We start from the raw sequence: 19,926 nt of genomic DNA, 5'->3' as shown, positions 1-19,926 counted from the left end.
AAATTTTGTTTCTGTATAAACCAGTTTTAAAATTTAACTGCTAGTCATATATTTTTTATTTATTTATGCACAGTATAATATCTGTAATTTTGTTTCTTTTACCTGTTGTCAGAGCTTTATGGAGTTCCATTATTCTTTAATTCAAAATCTTGATCTGTGCTTGATATCGGTATGTCTTGCCCAGGCTCCTTATATTCAGTTAGTAAAATGTATTTATTTACCTTCTATTTTTCTCTTGTTATTACCACTCTGGCTTTCTCTGTTCTATTCTTCAATATTTTTCTTCTTATTATGCCTCATGAAAACTCACTATGATTGTTCTTCCTTTTTGTTTTATCAAACCTAAGACCAAACAAGGAAGCATCCAACCAGGCAACTGATCTAACAAAATATTAGCCAAATGCCTACCGATTTGATAAACAATTATTGTTATCACAGATTTTGAAGGTCATTTTTTGGTGCCTGACTACTCATAACGGCAGGCAGTTAGCTTACAAAGCAGTTAATTGATGCATTTTTGAAGGGAGGAGAAAGAGTGATTCCTCTTCTAAATCCAGAATGACAGCTTCCAGCTTGGCCCATTTCCAAGTTAACTCTATTTAAAGATTTTTATGTGCTTCAAGTACATGTTTGCATACCACAGTCACAGCAACAGCATCAGCAGAATGGTGAGCATTCCCAGAGTGTGTGCCTTGGCAACCTGGGAAGCCACGGCTTCTGCACAGAGAGACTAGAACATATTACACAATTCTCTTAATTTTATTTTCATTTTCAATTCAGTGTCATAGGTTGTGACAACTAGCAGAACTACTGCGAACCAGTTAGTCACTATTAGCAGAAGTCTGTGTAAATGGTTACTAGATGATGTAACACTAGTGTCTCAATTTTGTTTTAGTAGTTTCTTCAATTTTCTAGTACCTTATGTTCTTATTTAAATAAATGTCTGTATTGTGTGGTCTTAGTGTTGAATTGGTTTTCAGAAATTTTATCAACTGAATATCTGTTGTGATCAAGTCAAGTGAAATTTTTGAAGTATTTTCTCTTCTGTAAATTTTTAAATATGAATTGGTTTTTACTAATCAGCAAAAGGCATTGTGAGAATGAAAATGTAGAGTTGACATTGAAATAAAATATATTGTGGCCTCTCTTCACCATTGACTTCACTACTGATTAAAAGTTGAAATAGTTTCATATTTTCAATTTTTATGCTTCTTCACATTGTTGCCACTGGTTGACAATGTCAGAATATGAAGAAGCATAAAAACTGAAAATATAAAACTATTTAGATTTTGGTTTTTTATTGACAGAAATCAGTGGTGAAGAGTAGCCACAATGTTGCTTCTTTAGTTAAGATTTTTTTAAAATTAACTGTAACAATTTACTGACAGAGTTGTTGAAATTGTGCTGTTTACAAATGCGTTGATTTTCCCATTTGAAAAAAAAACAATTTGTGTAACTTTTTCTTTTTTGTGAAAGAGTATAATTACTCGATTACTTGATCTTATGTACAGCTTGTTTGTGGGAATTTTTATAACAAAATCAGGAGAAAACTTGAGAATGATTTCACTTGCTTGGTTTTGAAATTTTAAAGGCCTTTTCAGCCATTCCTTAAATACTGCTAAATTTAATGGTAATATATCTTGTATTTTGTCATTAAGAGGGGATATTTCATTGTAAAAATGTTTTTCCATTTATTTAATGCAATAAAATGAACATTTTTATCAAAACTGGATTGCTGCTCCTATTGCTAATTCTTTCACCATATACAGTTGTACTGTAGCCTTTTTGTTGTCTTCCCTTCAATCAATTGGTCATTTGCATTTTTGTTTATTACATTTAATCATATCAGGAATTACCTTTTTCAATGTTGTTGTTTCTATTCTGATAATTAAAATCTGTTTTTTAACAAATTCTTCAACTGTTTTCACATTGTTTAGTTACTTTCAATGCATTTCAGTGAATTGTACTGTTTTGATTTTCACAATGAACAGAATCTTTTCAACAGATCCTTTTTCTTACTTGCTTCTTAGCGAAGAATTCTCTCCATTTACATTGCTTTTTGTTTAATGCATCCTAATTTTTTGCTGAATAACTTTTTAAAATCTGTCATCATAAGCAATTTCTGTAGACAGAATATCCCATTCTTTATTTCTTGATTTTTTTCATTGCTTGTCAAAGGAAATAAAAATTCAGTTTCATTGTCATGATTTTATCAATTACTTTATCCTGACCACATGAAAAATCACACTCTGCAATATTTGGAGTTAGTATCATCTCCATTGTCATGTAGCACTTCACAAAAATTTGAATCAAAATGATTGTCCAAAGCATGTAGGTAATTGTTTGCATCCAACACGCAGTAGACACTAGAGAAGATTAAGTCAAACAGAAAAGAATAGTTCAGACTCATGCCTCTCGATTATGAGGTATGGGTGCTTACCACTTGGCTGCTGTCACTGCTATAATTGGAGGTATATAAATAAGCTACTTGAAGTGCTCGGAAATCTTTAAAATGGCATTAACTTGTAAATGGAGTATTCTCACCTTTAAATCCATTCTGGACCCCCTCCTACTGCCCTGCAAAAGGGCATTAATAAACAATGTTGTAAGCTGACCTCCTGCCTCTGTCAGGATTAATTAATTCCAAGTTACAGATTTGTTTAATTAGATTTCAATGTTTACGTATTTTGATTATTTGATAATTATTGATCCTGCCTCAACTTTGCTGAATCAAGATGAACTACTAAAATGTAAATAATTCTTCCAATATAATTTTATTATATTATATCATATATTGCATGAGATTAGCTCCACTTACTATTAGTGTGAATGATGATGCTATTAGAATTCTAATTAGAAAGAATCAGCCTTCATAAAGCTTGGTCCTCACATATGTGTACAAAAAAAAAATAAAAATAGAATTCTTTTCTATTTTAAAAAAATTGTGTAAAATAATTGACAAAACTTGCTTTTTAAACATCTGAAAATATGCTTTCAGAAAATCTTTTCTAAACCATAATTAGATCCTTTCTGAGTAGTGGTGCTGATAGGCTCTTCTTAGTGATTAGAAAGCCCATTTAGTGTGTGATCACATATATTTAGTGTTTTTTGTCAGTATTGTATGTTAATTTCATATGATTTCTGCATGTTATAATTTATGAGTAAAAGTTGATTACATTTTAGTATGCTTATGTGTGCATATCCAGATTTCATGAACTAATTTATAATGGCTTATTCTAATATTTGTGTAATTCTTGTACTGTTAGGTGTATATGCAACCTGTTTTCCCTAGTATGCTACTTAGTTCAGTCACTACAGTTTAATTTATTTATTTCTTGGTTGTTGTGATTTTTAGTATATGCTTTTTTAGTTTTTGTGATCATTTTTTTTTGTCTGTGCTTCTGAAAACCATAGACTTCTTCCTGAAAATCTACGTAGACATATAGACAAAATCATCAACCATCTGTAAAATTAAAAAAAAAAACTTCTGCATAGAGAACAAGGAAGCAATTACCTGATAAAATCAAGGATATACCCACATCATATAACTTTAATGTTTCATCTTTTGATGATGGATCAATTAATTTCAGATTACCTGAAGATAGTTGCTGATAGATTTTGTTATTTTTTTTTTATCACAGTTTTACTGCATTGAGAGTTGAAAAGAGGTTATTTTATTTTTAGAATGTTTGAGCAACAATTTTGTATAGGGGAAGTCAGCCAATTTTGCACTTTTTTGAGGTTTGCGGAAACTTTAATTACTTCCGTGTTTTAAAGATGCATATTGTCATCCAGGAACATGATTCAAGACTGCACAGTCTTAGGAATTAGGATCATGATTAACCCGTAGGTATAGAAATGGATGAGTATGTGCTTGTAGAAATAAAAAAAAATTAAATTGATGTGGTGTTTTATATATATAAACTTTGAGTGATAAGATATTATTAAAAATTATAATGATTAAATGTTCTATATTCCGTTTTAATGTTAATGCATGTAGTTTTGTGAGTGTTCTGTATATAATATGAAATGTACTTCAATAAAATTGTGTAAAATATAATGCATGTGTGATGTATTACATTTAATATTGTTAGTGTACATCCTTTTACTTTTCATTAGGTTTGTAAAAAGTTAAGTAATTTATTTATGAACTTCTTTCATGCTAGTATTCTATCCTGTATAAGCTACAATGATGAGCTGTAGTAAATTCCTTATGGTATACCAGTAGATCTGTTTATGATTTAGACTATAGTATAAATCAAAACCCAAACCGACAACGATTGTTAACGTCTATATGCCTACAAGCGCCCATGATGATCATGAGGTAGAGTGTGTATACGAAGAGATTGATGAAGCAATTAAACACGTAAAAGGAGATGAAAATTTAATAATAGTTGGAGATTGGAATGCAAGCATTGGAAAAGGCAAGGAAGGAAATATAGTGGGTGAATACGGGCTGGGCAAAAGGAATGAAAGAGGGGACCGACTTATAGAGTTTTGCACGAAGTATAATTTAGTAATTGCCAACACCCAATTTAAAAATCATAATAGAAGAATATACACTTGGAAAAAGCCAGGCGACACTGCAAGGTATCAGATAGATTATATCATGGTTAAGCAAAGATTTAGAAATCAACTCGTTGACTGCAAAACTTACCCTGGAGCAGACATTGATAGCGACCATAATTTGGTGATAATGAAATGTAGATTGGGGTTTAAAAACCTGAAGAAAAGGTGTCAGATGAATCGGTGGAATTTAGAGAAGCTTGAGGAAGAGGAGGTAAAGAAGATTTTTGAGGAGGACATCGCAAGAGGTCTGAGTAAAAAAGATAAGGTAGAAAATGTAGAAGAAGAATGGGAGAATGTTAAAAAGGAAATTCTTAAATCAGCAGAAGCAAACTTAGGCGGAATAAAGAGAACTGGTAGAAAATCTTGGGTTTCAGACGATATATTGCAGCTGATGGATGAACGTAGAAAATATAAGAATGCTAGTGATGAAGAAAGTAAAAGGAACTATCAGCAATTAAGAAATGCTATAAACAGGAAGTACAAGCTGGCGAAAGAAGAGTGGATTAAAGAAAAGTGTTCAGAAGTGGAAAGAGAAATGAACATTGGTAAAATAGACGGAGCATACAGGAAAGTTAAGGAAAATTTTGGGGTACATAAATTAAAATCTAATAATATGTTAAACAAAGATGGTACACCAATATATAATACGAAAGGTAAAGTCGATAGATGGGTGGAATATATTGAAGAGTTATACGGAGGAAATGAATTAGAAAATGGTGTTATAGAGGAAGAAGAGGAAGTTGAGGAGGATGAAATGGGAGAAACAATACTGAGATCTGAATTTAAGAGAGCATTAAAAGATTTAAATGTCAGAAAGGCTCCTGGAATAGACGAAATACCTGTAGAATTACTGCGCAGTGTAGGTGAGGAAGCGATTGATAGATTATACAGACTGATGTGTAATATTTATGAAAAAGGGGAATTTCCGTCAGACTTCAAAAAAAGTGTTATAGTAATGATACCAAAGAAAGCAGGGAAGATAAATGTGAAGAATACAGAAGAACAATTAGTTTAACTAGTCATACATCAAAAATCTTAACTAGAATTCTATACAGAAGAATTGAGAGGAGAGTGAGGAAGTGTTAGGAGAAGACCAATTTGGTTTCAGGAAAAGTATAGGGACAAGGGAAGCAATTTTAGGCCTCAGATTAATAGTAGAAGGAAGATTAAAGAAAAACAAATCAACATACTTGGCGTTTATAGACCTAGAAAAGGCATTCGATAACGTAGACTGGAATAAAATGTTCAGCATCTTAAAAAAAATTAGGGTTCAAATACAGAGATAGAAGAACAATTGCTAACATGTACAGGAACCAAACAGCAACAGCAACACTTGAAGAACATAAGAAAGAAGCCGTAATAAGAAAGGGAGTCCGACAAGGGTGTTTTCCCTGTCTCCGTTACTTTTTAATCTTTACATGGAACTAGCAGTTAATGATGTTAAAGAACAATTTAGATTCGGAGTAACAGTACAAGGTGAAAAGATAGATGCTACGATTTGCTGATGATATAGTAATTCTAGCCGAGAGTAAAAAGGATTTAGAAGAAACAATGAACGGCATAGATGAAGTCCTACGCAAGAACTATCGCATGAAAATAAACAAGAACAAAACAAAAGTAATGAAATGTAGTAGAAATAACAAAGATGGACCACTGAATGTAAAAATAGGAGGAGAAAAGATTATGGAGGTAGAAGAATTTTGTTGTTTGGGAAGTAGAATTACTAAAGATGGACGAAGCAGGAGCGATATAAAATGCCGAATAGCACAAGCTAAATGAGCCTTCAGTAAGAAATATAATTTGTTTACATCAAAAATTAATTTAAATGTCAGGAAAAGATTTTTGAAAGTGTATGTTTGGAGTGTCGCTTTATATGAAAGTGAAACTTGGACAATCGGAGTATCTGAGAAGAAAAGGTTAGAAGCTTTTGAAATGTGGTGCTATAGAAGAATGTTAAAAATCAGATGGGTGGATAAAGTGACAAATGAAGAGGTATTGCGGCAAGTAGATGAAGAAAGAAGCATTTGGAAAATTATAGTTAAAAGAAGAGACAGACTTATAGGCCACATACTAAGGCATCCTGGAATAGTCGCTTTAATATTGGAAAGACAGGTAGAAGGGAAAAATTGTGTAGTCAGGCCACGTTTGGAATATGTAAAACAAATTGTTAGGGATGTAGGATGTAGAGGGTATACTGAAATGAAATGACTAGCACTAGATAGGGAATCTTGGAGAGCTGCATCAAACCAGTCAAATAACTGAAGACAAAAAAAAAACTATAGTATAATCTGGCATATAAAGACTATCATGTGAACTGATATGCTTGGGTCATGTTCATCTTTCATATATAAAAACCCAAATTATTTAAGTGTCCACACTTGTAATGCTTAAGATTATGACCTCATTCTTTTTATTAGCTGTTGTGGTTACTATTAAGACTCTTCAAAAATTATTTGATGATTTTTTTTTTGTCTAAACAAATTTGACTGTGAAAGATAAAACTGGGTAAAATTTTACCAAGAAAAAACTGTGCCCAGAATAGGAATATATTTAGTGTTTGCATATTGTTTTGTAACCTAAGGAGCACATCATTGTGTGCTGCTGTAATAGGTAAATGTATGTTCTATTTTGTGCATAAAGATGGAATTCTTTAAACAATGTTTGTAAATCAATTTCTGCCAAAAACTTGGTGATATCCAAAGCAAAACAATTCATAAGATAAAGTAGTCTTGTGGGAACTGCTATAGTGGTTATCCAAATTCAAAGAGCAGTATAACCATCTTTAGAATAACTAAACTTCAGTTGAAATGACTAGCAAATTGGTAAGCCATCAACAAATCCAAGTGTTATTAACAACATGCTGTTTGGTAATAGAAAATTGTTGGCAGACTGTCTAAGAAATTGCATATGACATTACAATTAGCAGTGGTTCTGTACATAGAATTTTCAATTTCAGGATGCACAGAGTAGCTGTGAAGTTTGTGTCAAAACTATATTTCCTTTGGAAAAGATAGCTTTAGAAGAGAAAAGCTTATTCTTCTTTGAAAAATGTATTTTTTAATGTTGTACAAGATACGACTGTGATAACTGGTGATGAATGTTAGGTGTATGAGTACAACCTAGAAATTAATGTTCAGACCTAAGCGGAAGCCACTGGCATCAGCAAGGCTAAAAAAAGAAAGGCAAGTGAGGAGAAGTAAAGTGAAAGTTATGTTGACTGATTTTTTTTATTGTTAACATTACTGTTTGGAGGTTCTGTGTTGAAGTGCTTTATGATGAAATGTTTTGTGATGAAGTTTAGTGGAAGAGACTAGATCTGTGGGAATTGAGGATTTTTTGATTTAGCATAGAATTCCTCAGATTTTGACTCCTTACTCATCTGACATGGCTCCTTGCAATGTCCTGGTTGTTTCCCAAGCTTAAGATACCACTGAAAGGTCCTAATTTGATGGCATGAGTATTTAATGACAAACATGACAGCACAGCTAGTAGTCATTTTTAAAAAGTGTATTATAAAGAATGTTTTCAACATTGGAAGAGTCACTGAGAAAAAACCTTTATTAGACTTTTGGTGTAATACATTATAACATATTGTTTATGTCTGTGTATTTTGAAATGTTTCTATTATGCCTGCCATTTCATCAAAATAAATAAAAGCTATTTCTATAGTGATGCTGTTTAGTATAGCTTATAAAACAAGTGCTGTAACTTTTAGAGTAATTATCAATGAAATTTCTCAACATTTGCGCTTGAGTTTAGTTATACTGATGTGAATTAGTGATGGATGTATTTTACATCACTAATGTAAAAAATAATTGGAGTAGAAAAAGTATTTACAGTTATTTATTATAAAATGCATGTATATAAAATTGTAATGAATGATGAACTTTGTGAATTGATGCAGGCAGTATTAGAGAGAGGCGTTTTGACTTATTTCAACAGTAGAGCAGATGCAACATCAGGAGTTAAAAGAAAAGACTTCAAGTATCTAGATGGAGCAAGAAGTGTACCTGCAGAGATAGCACCTTCTGCCTTTAATATATTGTTTTCTGATGGTACAGTTCATAGGCTAAGTGTCCCAATAGAAGCTGATGATATTACTGGTGAAGTGAATAGGCAGGTGTGGTAAATTGTTGTAATATATTCTTGAATAATATTCTTTCTTCTAACTTTTCAGTCACTGATTTATAAAGTAGAGGAAATATTTTTTTTATTTTTATATTTTTAGTGAATTGTTTCTGATTTTATATTGTAAAAATAGAAATAAAAATTTAAGTTATGTAATAAACTCAACATTTCTGCTGTTGTCTAAATGCAGTGTATGTGATTAATTCAGAATTTTTGGATAATTATGTAATTAAATGAGGAAGCGATTTTATATATTTTATTGCTTGAAACTTGGTTATTGAGAATGTGGTTGTCATTCCTCAATGTAAGGCACAAGAAAAACTACAAAATATAATAATTTCTTATGATACTAGAAAAAAGGCAGGCATTAGGCCTGCTGCGAAAATGTTACATTGTTTATGTTTTGTTACACATGATTTTGTTAAATGTTTTACGAACAATTTTTCTAAAATTATATTTGTGTTTTGGGGATAAATAAGAAAGCATTCAAGTTAGAGCTGCATTAAAAATCACAACTCAAGAAACAGCTAAAGTATTAATCATTCAAACAAATGAATTGTTGGTGCGCTGTGTACAGGCAACTGGCGCACCACCATTGGTCTGCTCTGTGCTAATAGCAGCTAAAATAAAAATGTGAGCACATACAACAAACAAACCCAAGCACCAATCTTTTTTATGGAGAATGATCGTATTTTATTGCTTTTTATTTTTTTTTGTGAGTAAAATTTAATTTACTTTTCAGTAGGTTAAAAAATTGTGTAATCTTTTGTATACAGTATCTATCATGTTAACTTGTGCAGTTATTAAAATTACATTCTTGATTTATTTAACCTGTCAGTTAGCTTTTGTGTTGTATTATTGTTGAACTGATAGATTGTTGGTAACTCAACACTGTGCTTTTTCTTTTTGCTCTAACTTTAGAATAAAACATAGTTAATTTTTTATGGACTTTCATGGAGTTAGCAGAGTAATTCTTGCTTTTTTGTGAAGGCATGGCCATTGGTTAAATTGGTAAATTTAGGTAATTACTTCAAACACCTTTTTATGTTTATTGCCAACAAAATTACATAAAAATCTTGTTTATTATTTCATAATCCTATTTTGCATTTAATTTTATTCACTTTCTACTGATTTATTATTATTATTTGTTGTAACTTCAAAAGTGTCACCGATCTCAGTAGTCGTTAGCCACTAATAAATAGTGGCTAATGATATTACCCCAGTAATCTACAGTAAAATAGCATCCAGTATTGTTTAATTCTGGTGGTCTAAGGATACTGTTTATTATGATACTGTTTAATATGTCCTGAACATTGGTATTTTGTCCTTACTATACTCCCTTTAGTTTCTAGGATTCTATACCCTGACATTTATAAGGATGCAGTTTCTCATTTTAAAACAGCAAATGTTTTTTGATATTCTGGTTTTAAAATAACAAAAAATATTTTATTTAAATGTAATATATTGTTAAATATTTTATTTTGAAAATATGAAATATAATTACAGTAACAAGGAAGCATGCTGTCACATTTTATTAAAATATTTTTCTGCTGCTGTTATAAATGTCAGAAATTTCCCGATTATCTCATTTATTATGAAATTATTCATTTATTAAAAGTGTTTTGATATCATTAATATGGAATCTTAATGAGCTGCTGGGCTGATGAGAATGTTTTATCTACTCCTATTCAGAATCTGAAATTTTGGTACATCAGACTTAGAAAAATGCACCTTGTCAATATCTTCATTCTAATTAATTATTCTCAACATAAGGATTGATTTAAGTTGTATAAGTTTTTAACTTCACAGAAAAAAGCGTTTTTGATTTTTAATCCAGATAAAAAATAAATATCATATCCAGAAAATAAATATAAATATTCAGATAAATATCATAATTAATAGATTAATTAATATTATTATTATTAATATATTGTGAAATGAATGGAAAAGACTATTGAGAGAGCTCAAATTTTAATTTAAAATAAAATATCTTATAAATGTGATTGTTTAAAACCAAATACTCTGTAATACAGCAGAAATTTGTACAATATACTTAAAAGTAATACTTAGTTTATGAATTAATTCATGGGGTAGATGTTAGTTTCAATTGTTTTCTTCAAATCTTTATTTTGTGCTAGCAGCTCTTGTGTAAAGAATTATGCTTCTGATCAGAATTGGTTACATTTGGTATATTACAATTTTTTCTGGTACTCGACACATGTAAGAAGGAAAATAACTCATTGTTCATAAGGAAGATTCATTGTTTGACATGGTTATCAGAATAGATGAGATAAATAAACTGTAATTGTTTTTTTAAATAATGACACATTTTCTTGACATAAATATTAAAAAGAATAAGAGAAAATTAAAATGAAGAGTATACAGGAAACCAATTTTACTAATAACAATTGTAAAATAGCCTTCCATCCATCCATCCATCCATTTTATTTAAAAAATTGCTGCACACAATATGATAAACAAAGTTTTACAAAACAGTGACGATAATAATATAACATTAAAAAAATCTAATGTGGACACCACATGACTTCGTTGTACGCCTATTAAATTACATATAACATTTTTTTTTAAATGAAAAGTACATACAATTTTATTTCATTAATAAGTTCTGATATTTTTTGATGTTTTTTTTTATTGTTATTGAACTATTATTTGTTGTAAAAAAAGTTTTTACATTCAGAGGTTAATACTTATTAATAAATCAATATATTTAAATTAAAAAGGAGTAGATGAAGTCGGATTTGAACCACTGTGCCTTCTCCTTGTAAGATCCAATACTTCATTAATTAAAATTTTATCTGGTTATAACTCCAGGAGCAATGAAAATAAGTACCACGTATGATATATCATTGAAAATCTCTCAATGAGAGCTTATTACTGCAGTTAAGAAAATGTTCAAAATCCAGATTTTTTGGGTTTTGGGCATTTCTGGACACTTTTGGCCCAGTACATTGCAATGAAAAGGAGAGGTGCAAAACTAGATGTTACAATAGTTCTAAATCCAAAATTTCAACATGCTACAGCTAATCATTTTTGAGTTATGCGAGATACGTGTATATATGCACATACATACAGACATCACACCGAAGTTAGTCAAAATGGGTTCTTGGATGGTCAAATTGGATATTTCCATTTAAATCTGTAAACTGAAAATTTTCGCGATCATTATTTACTTTACTTCGTAGAAGAAAGTAAAAGTGAATTAAATTTAATTAAACATATAGCAACTGAAAATGGATACAATAAAAACATAATTAATAATTTAACAAATAAATTCATCTGCAAGTACAGCAATAAAAAAAATTCTCTACTTTAACTATAAAAGTAGATAATAAAATTTTCTACCTACAACATATAATAATACATTCACTTCTTCAAAAAACTACTCACAAACTTTTATAAAATAGCTCCTAAAACTTATAAGAAGAAAAAAAAACAGTTAATAAGAATGAATCATATAATAAAAACATTTTTGATAAACCAGGTGTGTATAGAATTAATTGTGGTAATAAGGATTGTAATAAATTGTATATAGTAAAAGTTATAATGGGGTAATGACAAGTAGAGTTTGGGATAGTTGTAATGGAGCAATGAGGTATAAGTTAGTTCCAATTACCTTCTTCACATCTCTTTGCTGGAAGCTCTTATGTAAGGAATTCTGCTTCTGATCAGAAGTAGTTACATTTAGTATATTACAAATTTATCTGGCACATCACTTATGTATGTAGGAAAAATAAATCATTGTACGTAAGGAAGATAATGTAACTGGGGTGACACGGTTATTGGAATTGGTGATTGTTTATTATCTATTCCAATATTCTATTACAAACTCTGTTTATTAACACATGTAGAACATTAAAAAACAATTAAGGAAAACTCACAAGCATTTAAACATCTGAAAGAAAGACAAATTGCAGATCACATAAAGTACAATAAATATACGAGGGCTATTCAGAACGTAAGGAACGTTTTGGAATTTTAAAAAACCAAGTACAAGAAAAACTTTTTATTATATACATGAGAAAGAGGGACTAAAATACTACTTTTCAACATAAATACTATACAAATTCAGGCACTTATCATAGTGGTGGACAAGCTTTGAAATTCCTGTGTCATAGAATTCTGCCGCCTGTGATCTCAACCACTCAGTGACGCACCCATCTTGCACAAAATTTGTGGTAGCCTAGCTTCTGTGAAACAATTTCAAACAATAAAGTCCGTGAAACTTGTGGGAAACATAGAGAAAGCTCAGTTATTGTGAAACGGCGGTTTTCACGAATCTTTTCGTCAACTTTGGAGACCAGATCGTCAGTCACAATGCTCGGACGTCCACTCTTCTCTTTATCGTGAACGTTTGTTCGGCCATTTTTAAACTGAATGCAACACTTCCTGACAGAACTTTCACTCATTACGTTGTTCCCGTACACTTCACACAGTTCCCGATGAATTTCTATTCCTTTTAAGTTTTCTGCCAACAAAAAACGAATCGCAGACCGCACCTCACAACTGGTGGGATTTTCGATTGCAGCACACATTTCAAATTTGTATATAAAAAAACGGGCAGTGCGGAGATGTTCCCGTTGTTACGGCTGGACGCTGACTGCGGTGCCGAGCACGAGCACACCATTATATACGCGATTGGTGTGCGGCTGGCGGCGTCAGGTGGAAACGTTCCTTACTTTCTGAATAGCCTTCTTTCATTTTCAAATTTACAGGACAAAAAATTATTAGAAATAAATAATAATAAATTAAAAACTCAATCTCTTGTAAAATATATATATATATAAAATAAAAACAATGGTAATATTATAAATGAGCAAGTAAAATTTGTATATGATGAATGAGTTCAGCAAATACTGTAGAAGAATTCATATAATTATAAATTCATCTAATAGGTAGCAGTATATATTATTATCAGTAAATATTTTCTTTCTAATTGCCATTTAACAATTTAACTAAGAAGGAGAAACATTCTTTTTTAAATTAAAATTTGTTTAAAAAAAGGTTTTTAATACATCTAATGAAGCGGTGCGCACTGGGAAAGCTCTAACATGGAAGAATTTATAAAAAAGAAAGCAGTAAGTGATATTTTTATTTTATTTGTTATTGATAATAATCATTAATACTGCTAGGATGCTAAACTATAAATTCATTTATACATATGTATTTATTTATTCATCTTCTGCTATGTAGTCTTCTTTCTTATGTTTTAGAAATGGCTTACAGCTTTAAGCGAGCATACTGAATTCAGCTCACACTACCTCAACCAAGGTAAATATTTGGATGACAGTGATGAGGAAATAGAAGATCTTAAACCACTAGGTTCTATGCAGGTGCGACTTTTAATTTTTGGTTAATTCAATTTTACTTGCGTGTGAATATTATTTACATGTGCAAAGGAAGTGTTGTTATTGTAAAAAATGAATATCAATAAAATTTTGTTTGTTGTAATCTCTAAACCAACTGATCTGATATGATTCATAACATAATATCTTTAATAAAAAAATGACTTGATTATGTTTTAAGCATATCTCAACCACTTTTACTGTACTTAGCTTACTGGTATAGTAATAATGCTGTTGACTGTCTTTTTCAGTTGAAACATCTTTTATTTTTTACAATTATATGTCAGATAGTGAGTGATTACAGGGAAGCCATAATTAGATACAAACAGGAATAGATCCATAGAGGCATCAAAGGAGTTTCAAATTAATTACTGCCACAATAGAATGAAAGGGACACATCCATTTTTTTCTGACAATTGTAATTACTTCCAGCCCTCCTTTATAACTAAATATGTAATCTAACCATAGACCTGGAAATTTTATAAAAAAAAGTTTCGACAATGTGTTTGCTGATAATGCTTATAAATTTAACATTTGATTTATATGAATTTATACAATATTTTGTATGTTTCCCTTTTACTGAAGATTACCTGTATTCATGTGCATGCTCTCTTGGGCAGATTCAAATGAAGTCTTGTCTCAAAACCCTGTACTTCTGGATAAACTAAACTAGTAAGGCACATTTCTGCATAGCCCAAATGAAAGTATCATCAGTGGTACTTGCCTTCCTTTACCAGTAATTGCATTTGCTTTTGTGTGTCAATAAGTATGTCAGGAACAGTTCATCTTTTAGATAATCTCTGAAAGTGGGTAGAATCAGGCAGTGAGTAGACTTATCAGTAAGAACAATGTTTTGCCATTGTTTTGTAGACCTAGCAACTGCTGCTTCATATTTATCTATACTTTTTCTTCATTAATCTACATAATTCACTGTTGTTGGACAATGTACATAGGACCTATAACCAAAATTTACATTAGTTATGCACATGAAGTAAAATAATTCTGTTAGTGGAGTTTAAATTATCAGCTAAAATAGATGCACCATATAACAGTGCCAGTTTGCAAAGCCATGGTATAGTGTCATTACATAAAGAAATTCAATTCCCATTCCCTCCCAACTACTTAATTTTTCCTAAATAAATCCATCTACACCTTCTAGAAAATGAGTTTTAAATGTCATCATTTCATCCAGAATTAAACATTTTTTGTAATAGAAAATATCTAATGCTTTGATTGTACAGTTTAAAATGTTAAGATTGAGTAAAAGCATCCTGTAATATCATCATAGTATTTATTGCTATGATGCTACTTTAGTTTATATAAGTCCATTTCTCTATAATTTTACAAACCTCACATGCTAAAAGCTTCTAAAATTACCCCAAACTGGTAACTGTGTGTCAAAAAACTACAGAGGAGTGTAATTGTTTCAAGCCATAGGCAGAATAAGCTTTATGGGCATCCCTTGGTGAGGAACTTTCATAAAGAGAAGCTGCTATTAAAAAATTATTAGATTTGTCACAATTAGAAAATATCTCCATACCTTTGAAATAATTTTCACTGTTCTAATTGTGTGCAAATGAGACCACCAGAACTGCCTGTGATTCATTATTATATTTTCTACAGTATCAAAGCAGTGGTCTTTCAACATCACAGGAGGCTAGATCTGGAATGAACACCATGGTGTGAGTCAGATGATTACCATGTTGTCCCAGACTGTCAAAATGTTTTTTTTTTTTTTAGAGAGGTGTAGGTGCATTGTCATGATGCAACAACGAAAGTACATTTCTTCCAATTTTGGTACTTTGTGCCATATATTTTCTTCCAAGTGCCTCTAAACGTCTCAATAAAAGTAATAATTCACTGTAACATCAGTAGAATAAATTCTTGATGAACATTGTCTATGATGTAAAAAAAAAACTATGACCGTATCATTTTTTGTACTTCTGACCTGCCATCCCTTCTTTGGTCTCAGCTTTTCCATTGCAATGATTGTTGTTTTGTTTCTGGATCGCTGACATAAATTTGACTTTCTTCTCCAGTTGTAACTTTAGGGATGGAACTAGGATTGTTTTTATTCATTTTAAGAAGCTCATGACATATATCAGTATATTGTTACTTTTGATCAAGTGACAAGAGTTGAGAGACAAACTTAAGAACAATACCATGCATGTTTAAATTTTCAGTTAAAATCTCTTTGTAGGTTTCATAAACAATTCTAATCATGCCACACAATTTGTAGAATGTTGAGCAATGGTCCTTGGAGATAAGTTTCTAAACTTTATTCAAATTTTATGGTATTGTGGCTTGTGTAGTACCCCAGAACAATCATTATCTTGAAGTGACATTCTATTGGGCTAGAAATGAGATTGTCATTCAAAAAATTGCGTTTGAGCTGACTATTTGTATTTAAAAGCTCATGAAGCATTATGAAAGTTTGAGTATTTAGTTTTCCAAGTTTTGCACAAAATTTTATAGTCTAGTTGTACAAATTTATCAGCCATCACAGTCAAGTAATAACCGAGTTAAAGAAATTGTATCTGTCAACTGACCATGTATCCACAATATATAATATTCTGTAATTTGATAGAATAGCTGTGAGAGTAATGACCTTCAGTGTCCACTGTGAATACAGTCCAGGAATGTTCTGATTTCGTCTGGTTTTGTAGATTACCAGGTATTAAGTGGATCAGAGATGTCCAAAAATATTCCCTAAATATGTGAGTCAACCTGTTTTAATTTTTATGAGTATTTTGACTTTCAGCTCGTACAAGCATGATGTTCCATTTCCTGGCCTAAAACCATGTTGCCTGTTGCATGAAGGTAAGTTAATTCAATTCTGTTTGATATGCTTATCATAAACAAAACTGGTTTTAAATAACTTAATAAAAGTCTTTACATTTTTAGTACACACTGCTAAGAATTACAAAAAACTGTAAATAGAGAACTTCAGTTATTTTTCCCTAAGCATTAAAAGTACAGTGTTTGCACTTAATTCGCTTCCATTTTTATAATTTGAGCAATTTTATTTTTTTTAAATCACAATCTACTTTTTTTACAGTTTTCTTTAAAATATTATTTAGACGTTTTTGTTCTTTAACCTAAATGCAACCATTTGGTAGGTATATCTGACCCAGTTGGACCTATATATTTATACCTTGAATCTAAGTTTACAGCATTTTAAATTTATGTATTTGTTATTATTTTAGATCTTGAGTGGTTGCATCCTAAGAAAAAATTCTTAAAATTATGTTTTTACTACTAACTGTTGAGCTACATTCTTGTAGGGTCTAATAGCAATTGTTAGTTTACATTTTTTCTTTACCTATTAAATTAAAATTTTTCTTTACCTATTATAATCATTTTGTTGCAGGACTCTTTGCAAACAGCTGCTGCCAGGTATCAGTTACTGGAAAGTAAAATACAAGAATTGTCTACCACCCTTATTTGTCAGGATGAAGAGCCTGGTTCATTGCCTTTTGTTCTTTTAAAGGTACAGTAGTTGTTATTTCCTGTATTTTTTTTAATATGAATATTGCTACTGCGACAACAGTATCTGTTTAATCTCTGTACTGAAAGGGACACTTACTGATAAAAGAATAAATTAAGTGTTTCTTATTGCCTTTCTAGCTGAACTGATTAGGTCACTTATCAGTATGCCATAAAATAGTGATGTATAAGTTTTAGAATTACTAGACTTACTAACTTTGTTTGTTTATGTGTGATGAGGCATTACAACTATTATGCTTGTAAAATTTTTAGCCTTATAAAATAAAAAAATATTAATGATCTAATTTGAGAAATTAGGGCACATTGAAGAATACAATATGAGGTTGGAGAAATAACAACAATACTTGTAATTACCCACAATTTTAGTGGGTTAATACAAAAACTTCCAAATGTGATAAGTATGAGAGTGCAGAACTTAAAAATCATTCAAGACATCTTAATTTATAATGCCTTCTACATTTACTTTGTTAATTTGTCAATTTTGTCCTTTACTCATGAGTGCAGCTGTGTTATTATATTTATTAGTTATTAAATTTGGCAGTGGCAGTAATTTTTGTATCTTATTTCTTGGTTATTATATCACAAATTTTATCTACAGTGTATAAACTATTTTTCAGTCAATATTAGTTCAATTTTAATATTTGCTTCAAATATCTACTTTATTAATTTTAAATTTGTATGTTGTACTGTGTTCAAGGTAGAGCTTTATAATATTTGTATTCATTACATATCCCATTGGTCTTTAAGAGTTTGTAATATTTTAATGTCAGTTTTATTTTTAATTTTGTTTTTTTTTTTTTGTCTTCAGTCATTTGACTGGTTTGATGCAGCTCTCCAAGATTCCCTATCTAGTGCTAGTCGTTTCATTTCAGTATACCCTCTACATCCTACATCCCCAACAATTTGTTTTACATACTCCAAACGTGGCCTGCCTACACAATTTTTCCCTTCTACCTGTCCTTCCAATATTAAAGCAACTATTCCAGGATGCCTTAGTATGTGGCCTATAAGTCTGTCTCTTCTTTTAACTATATTTTTCCAAATGCTTCTTTCTTCATCTATTTGCCGCAATACCTCTTCATTTGTCACTTTATCCACCCATCTGATTTTTAACATTCTCCTATAGCACCACATTTCAAAAGCTTCTAATCTTTTCTTCTCAGATACTCCGATTGTCCAAGTTTCACTTCCATATAAAGCGACACTCCAAACATACACTTTCAAAAATCTTTTCCTGACATTTAAATTAATTTTTGATGTAAACAAATTATATTTCTTACTGAAGGCTCGTTTAGCTTGTGCTATTCGGCATTTTATATCGCTCCTGCTTCGTCCATCTTTAGTAATTTTACTTCCCAAATAACAAAATTCTTCTACCTCCATAATCTTTTCTCCTCCTATTTTCACATTCAGCGGTCCATCTTTGTTATTTCTACTACATTTCATTACTTTTGTGTTGTTCTTGTTTATTTTCATGCGATAGTTCTTGCGTAGGACTTCATCTATGCCGTTCATTGTTTCTTCTAAATCCTTTTTACTCTCGGCTAGAATTACTATATCATCAGCAATTTGTTTTATAAAACTTTTACTTTTTTATCTCTTGTTTATATATTTATGCTTTTCCAAATTGTTTTAGAAATATGAAGAATTACAAGATACTGCTAACAACATGTTATCCGCACTTAGTCATTGCTTCATGCTTATTAAACAACAAGAAGAGGTAAGATATTGTATGTCATTTGTTGTGTTATGTAACCTTTAACCTGTTACTACTATCACTACTATTCATCTCATTAGATGAGATAAATAAAGAAATTTTTGATTAGTTTATTTAAGGATTTCATCTAGTTTAATAGCCATGACACCTTACATTAACCTCTTAAGGGAACTGAATAATATGTATAATAGACATTATTTTAAAATTTTGAAAAATTAGAATCTTTCCAATGAATTATTTTCTAGTTTAAGCGGCACATTGATGCAACTGCTCAGTCGTGAGTTGTGCTGTAATAAGTGAACACGTGTTTGTGTCTCTCGTCACAGAAATGAAACCGCAAAATATTGCGCAATGGTATGCCATTTATTTTTGTGTTAAATTGGGTGAAAACGCGACGACAACTTATGGTAAGCTTCAGAAGGCTTTTGGAGAGGAGGTTATGTCACGAGCTCAAGTTTTTCGGTGGCATAAAATTTTTAGTGAAGGCAGAACGAATGTTGAAGATGAAGACCGCAGTGGACTACCATCAACCTCACGGACAGATGTCAACTTGACCAAGGTGCGTGAAATCGTACGATCTGATCGAAGATTATCAGGGATAATCTTCGATCAATGATTGCAGAAGAACTCAACATCAATCGA

At 30.9% G+C, this 19,926-nt stretch overlaps 1 protein-coding gene across 1 annotated transcript in view; it reads left to right on the top strand.

Annotated features, from left to right (window-relative positions):
• LOC142329289 (oxysterol-binding protein-related protein 2) overlaps positions 1-19,926 on the top strand; it is a 224,049-nt gene that overhangs the window by 68,336 nt on the left and 135,787 nt on the right. Inside the window, exons 6-9 of the mRNA XM_075373766.1 lie at positions 8,474-8,689; positions 13,929-14,048; positions 17,431-17,550; positions 19,204-19,287. Coding sequence (XP_075229881.1) covers positions 8,474-8,689; positions 13,929-14,048; positions 17,431-17,550; positions 19,204-19,287 — 540 coding nt within the window. The remainder of the gene's footprint in view (positions 1-8,473; positions 8,690-13,928; positions 14,049-17,430; positions 17,551-19,203; positions 19,288-19,926) is intronic.

Source organism: Lycorma delicatula, chromosome 1 (genome assembly GCF_047948215.1).
Source record: "Lycorma delicatula isolate Av1 chromosome 1, ASM4794821v1, whole genome shotgun sequence".
NCBI classification, from domain to species: Eukaryota; Metazoa; Arthropoda; class Insecta; order Hemiptera; family Fulgoridae; genus Lycorma; species Lycorma delicatula.
The sequence above is the reverse complement of the archived record's forward strand: the minus strand, read 5'-3'. Positions and strand labels throughout refer to the sequence as shown.